Below are 5730 nucleotides of genomic sequence, written 5' to 3' on the forward strand. Positions count from 1 at the left end.
TTGTCGATCCCAGATTCACTTAATACTTTTGTTATGTCAGTGTCCATGTTGTGGGACTATGTGTGCACAGCTAGCTAGTAAGTATTTTATGGCTGAAAATATGACCTGGAGGTTTTTAAGGTTCACCTGCCATTAAAGTCAAAGGGGTCCGCAGCAAACCTTGCAGTTCGCATACACATACACTCATGTGAACATTGTAGTATCAGCTATGATTAAGTGCTGCTGCTGTTGTGAAACGCGTTAGCAGGTGTGCTTTTTTTTATACCCTTGATTTGTATATTGTGGTGTGTCTATTTTGAATATGTCTAAATAAAGGTGATTTTATCGGATGTGCAACCCACCAGACTCTTTTCCTCTATTATTATCAAACCCACTCTACCACTTAGCAAAAGTTCTGGTGCTTTTATTTACCTACAGATTTTGCAAAATATCCTGTTTTCGAGAGGGCTGTTTCTCATTACCCCCCTCACCCTTAGAAAAAGGACTACACTCTGTTAAATTTTTCTGATTAAAAAATACTCTCTGTTGGGAGTGAGTCTACCAACCAAAAAACAGGTCCCCTTCCACACCCCCCTTAAAGGAGAATTGTGCAAAAAAATGATTGGTTAAACCGACAAGTGCTTTTTACCACTACTATTACTTTATTTTGGCTTTTGTAATTTACAAATTTTGAAATTGGATCAATGGTTTAGCTTTGGGAAACACTTTTTGATGAATTAACAGTGCATTTTATATACAGTTTGCTAATCTGGCAGTAATTCTTTAACCACTTGCCGACCAGCCGCCATCATTATACTGTGGCAGGTCATCACATTCCCGCAAATCTCCGTCATTGTACGTTGGCTCCTTAAAGAACCATGGCAGGCAGGGGGCACAACTGGGGACATGATGCACGTGGCCAGTGGCCGTGATGTCTGCCGCCAATGCGCGTTCATGGGCACGAGAGCCAGAATGAAGATGTGTGTGTAAACACACAAATCCCAATTCTGTGAGGAGAGGAGAGACAGATCGTCTGCTACTACTAAGCAGTAATAAATCACATCCCCACATTTAGAATCACCTAGCAGGGAACACATTTGACCTCTGGATCGCCCCTTAGCATTAACCCCTTCCCTGATCACATCCCCACATTTAGAATCACCTAGCAGGGAACACATTTGACCTCTGGATCGCCCCTTAGCGTTTCCCCTTACACTGATTACTTAAACAGTAATCAGTGTATTTTTATAGCTCTGATCACTGTATAAATGTCAATGGTCCCAAAAATGTGTCAAAAGTGTCCGATCTGTCCACCGCAATGTCGCAGTCCCAATAAAAATCGCTGATCGCCACCATTACTATTAAAAAAAAAAATGAAAATGCCATAAATCTATTCCCTTTTTTGTAGACGCTATAAGTTTTTCCCAAACCAATCAATGAGATTTTTTTAAAACAAAAATATGTTGAAGAATATATATCAGCCTAAACTGAGGAAGAAATTTTTTTTTTAGGAGAATATTTATTATAGCAAAAAGTCAAAAATAATGCTTTTTAATTCAAAATAGTCTGTCTTTTTTTGTTTATCGCGTAAATAATAAAAACAGCAGAGGTGATCAAATACAACCAAAAGAACGCTCTATTTGAGGGAAAAAAAGGACATACATTTTGTTTTTGGTATAGTGTCGCACGACCACGCAATTGTCAGTTAAAATGACACAGTGTCGTATTGCAAAAAATGGCCTGGTCATTAAGGGGGCAAATCCTTCCGGTCCTTAAGTAGTTAAAAGAACTATTGTAGACATAGTGACAAGTTTTTAAAATGCTGCTAAGAAGAACTTAATTTGTTGTGCTACACTGTGGAGCATTATAAGTGTGTTGGGGTGCCATTTACAATGAAAGGCACTGCAGTACACCAACACACATGAAGTTTGGTGTGAATGGACCCTAGGAAGAACAACACCAGAGCAGACATAAGTTATACTCAGTTTTATTACAAAAAATTAATTTCAACTCAATGTGAGCTGCAAATATTTATGCACAATTAAACTTCAGATATTGCTTATCATAGATTTTATGGAACAGGAGCCAATATATTTTAAAATACACATATCACAAAGTACCCAGATCTCATCTTCATTAACAGTTTTCAATCCAAAACTCTATAACTGCTTTATTTTTTAAAATAAAAAAGTGATGGAACCTATTAGCCATGTGTAAATTAAATTAAGTATGAAAGTACATTTAAAGCGCCTCAAACTCTTATGCCACATACACAAGACCGGACTTTCTGACAGACTAGGTCCGAAGGGATTAGTCTGTCGGACAATCCGATCATGTGTGGGCTAGTCCAATTAGTTTTTGAAAACAAAATTAGATGGACCTAGAAATAGAACATGTTTCAAATCTATCCGATGGACTCAGTTCCGACGGACTAAAATCGGGGAAAACCGTTCCTCTGTATGCTGGTCCGACGGACCAAACACGACGCAAGGGAAGCTATTGGCTACTGGCTATTGAACTTCCTTTTTTAGTCCCATCGTACATCATCACGTTCAAAACAAATGGACTTTCGAACGGACTTGGTCCGTTTGTGTGTGGCCAAGATCGTTCATTCGGAAAGTCCATCAGAACTCTGCTGAAAGTCCGTCTGGGAGATCGTCGGACCTAGTCTGTCGGAAAGTCCGGTCGTGTGTATGCGACATTAAAAAAACTTATATATTTATAGCAGCCATGTGCAATTGAAGGACAAGTTTAGGTAATGAAAATGAGCTTGGTTTAAAGTGGTTCTAAAGCCTGAAGGCTTTTTAGCTTAATGTACTCTCTGCATTAAGGTAAAAAAACCTTCAGTATGTAGCTCTCCCACAGCCCCCACATATACTAAGCCCGATCTCGATCCAGCGCTGTGCACGAGGGCACAGGCTCTCTCGGCTCTCTCCCTCCTCATTGGCCCTCACTGCTGGAAATCAAAGCCAGTGAGGAGGGAGCAATGGGTGGGGCCAAGCCACACTCTGCGTGTCTTATGGACTCATGAGTGGGGCTCAGGAGGGAGCAAATTTGAGTGCCCTAATAACAAGCAGCTTGCCATGGGGTCACTTGGTGGGGGAGAGGAGCCAGGAGTGCTGTGGGGGGAACCCAAAAGAGGTGAATCTGGGCTGCTAACATGTTTGTTATTTTTTTTAAATATGTTTACAACCAAGTATCACTTCCTCTAGCTAAACAGGTTCAGTTTAGGAAAGACAGCCAGTTGGAGGTATATTAAATGAAAAGCAATATCATTAGCATATCCAGTCTTTGCCCTTCACAGAAGAAGTTTGGCTTCCACTTGATAAAGTAAGATCCTACTTTAGGATTCATATTCTAAAATTTCTGAGTGAATCATATCTCTTTGTTAAATTAGATAATTGTTGGTGTGCTTTGCTCTTGAAAGAAAATCTAAAAGGCAACTATAAGGTTAGTTTAGCTTGATGTGTTCATTGTTTTGTTGCTGTTTGAGTCATCATTCTCATCATCTTCCTCCCTAAAAGCTCTTTGGAGGGCTTCCTGGATCGAGTGAGGGGTCTTTTGTTTCCATTTCCTTCCAACAATAAAGTAAATGTAGGGATTGGAGGTGCAGTTAAGCACTGTGCAATAAATTGTTACATAGAAAAAACTAACAGTGTTCAAATCTGTTGATGTTAATTTGAAATAAATTAAAAACGACAAAAAACTAAATGGAAGAACTGATAGGATGAATACAAGAACTGCAATAAGGATAATGATGTACAGTTTAGGCGTGTATCGCTGCCTTAATGAGCTCCTTACTTTGATGAGCAAGGTGAAGCTGGAAATGACCATAATTGGTAAGCAGATGCCAATGGCTAAACTAAAAACTGTTATTTGAACTGCTGAACATTGTGAGGTTTGTTCCAAGAAAGCATCTTCTGTACACACAAGGTTCTCAAGGAGACTTTCCAAAGAGCCAAGGATCCAAAAAGCAGTGCACATAATAGTGGACAAGTGCCTAGGGCGATGGCTTCGGTACCAAAAGGGGAACAGAACAGAGCTACATCGTTCCATGCTGACAGCTGTAAGGATATACATTGCAGAATACTGCATAGTATCATAAAATATTTCTATGAATAAATAAAAACTCTTCTTCCCTATAAATTCAGGATCTGTACTGTTGATTGTATGTATCTGATTCATCAAAATCAAGGTAGTAAATATAATAAACAGAGCATCAGCTACAGACAGATTCATGATATAAACTGTGTATTTGTTTCTCTGGATCTTGAAGCACAGGTACCAAAACACAATAACATTTCCAACCAGGCCAACGATACAAAGACATAGTGCTACAGCAGCCACTATGGTAAAATGTATGTACGAATATTCCGAATAGCTGCTAGAGGGTTCATCCAGGGTGTCATTCATGCTGGTTACATTCATGTTTCCTTTTGTATTGGTATAAATATTCCAACTGTGTTGTTAAAACGTATCTTCTTTTTCCATCTGTGTTAAATACATTACCACAAATGATTATTAGTAAATCAGAAGTCAGTACCTGAAGATAGATAGATAGATAGATAGATAGATAGATAGATAGATAGATAGATAGATAGATAGATAGATAGATAGATAGATAGATAGATAGATAAACATAAATGTTATAATGTGTTACTGCAGCTTCTGTATATCTTCTGCATAACTGAATTTTTAAAATCCAGCACTGGGGTGTTAATCACTACTAGGACAGGAACAACGATAATTGCTACCTGGTGTCCATAACCATTAGATCAGATTTATTTTTTTCATCTTTGCAGAGCAGTTTGCAAAATAAGATAAACATAACAACATGCTGGTTGACAACAAGTGACAAAAAATATTTCCAAAGAAAAATATGCCAACTTTTTTATCCAAATTGGGAGAATTCACCTCTACTCCTGTTCCAGTGACCACTGGAAAGACTGAAAGATTTTGACCGCCTTCTTTAACTGCTTCAGATCCACGCTATAGCCCAATGACGGCTACAGCGTGGATCTGCTTTGCCGGGAGTACGTCTATTGACGTCCTCTCCTTTGCAGCCTCGCTATGCCCCCCTGAAGGACGCACGCTGTGATCACCCGAATCAATGAGACTTGGGTGATCACAGATCTGGTAAGGGGCCGATCCCCTTTTTTTTTCCTTCTCACGCTGAAAGCGTGAGGAGAAAAAAAAGCAGATCACCGGCTTCTGTTTGCAGGGAGATCGGTCCTGAAGAGGAAGAGCCTCATGTGCCCACCAGTACCGCCTGCCAGTGCCACAAATCAGTGCCCACAGTGCCCACCAATCAATGCCCACAAGTACCACCTATCAATGCCCACCAGTGGTGTCAATCAGTGCCTCATGAATGCCACCTAGCAGTGCTGTCTATCAGTGTCATCTACTAGTGCCAATCAGCGCCCATCACTGCCACCCATTAGTGCGCATCACTGCCACCCATCAGTGCCACCAATGCCACATATCAGTGCCCACCAGTGCCGCCTATCAGTGCCCATCAATGCAGCCTATCGGTGCCCATCAGTGCAGGCTCATCAGCATACACCAATGAAGGAGAAAAACTACCTGTTTGCAAAATGTATTAACAAAAGATAAAACGGTTTTGTATTTTTTTTTTTAAATCTGTCTTTTTTTATTTTTTTAAACAAAAAAATAAAAAACCCAGGAGGTGATCAAATACCACTAAAAATAAAGCTCTATTAGTGGAGAAAAAATTATAAAATTTCATTTGGA

At 39.7% G+C, this 5730-nt stretch overlaps 1 protein-coding gene across 1 annotated transcript; it reads right to left on the minus strand.

The window, feature by feature from the left end:
• Positions 1 to 3352: 3352 nt before the first annotated feature.
• LOC143998310 (mas-related G-protein coupled receptor member H-like) lies at positions 3353 to 4466 on the minus strand. Its single transcript, XM_077493950.1, has one exon. The coding sequence runs from the start codon at positions 4405 to 4407 to the stop codon at positions 3436 to 3438; it is 972 nt and encodes a 323-aa protein (XP_077350076.1). The 5' UTR covers positions 4408 to 4466; the 3' UTR covers positions 3353 to 3435.
• Positions 4467 to 5730: the final 1264 nt, after the last annotated feature.

Source organism: Lithobates pipiens, unplaced genomic scaffold (assembly GCF_037356315.1).
Source record: "Lithobates pipiens isolate NorthernLeopardFrog02 unplaced genomic scaffold, aLitPip1_a1.2 Scaffold_19, whole genome shotgun sequence".
NCBI lineage: Eukaryota > Metazoa > Chordata > Amphibia > Anura > Ranidae > Lithobates > Lithobates pipiens.

Coding starts and splice junctions, on each gene's coding strand:
- LOC143998310 (XM_077493950.1), bottom strand. CDS start 4,407: ATGAATGTAACCAGCATGAATGACACCCTGGATGAACCCTCTAGCAGC.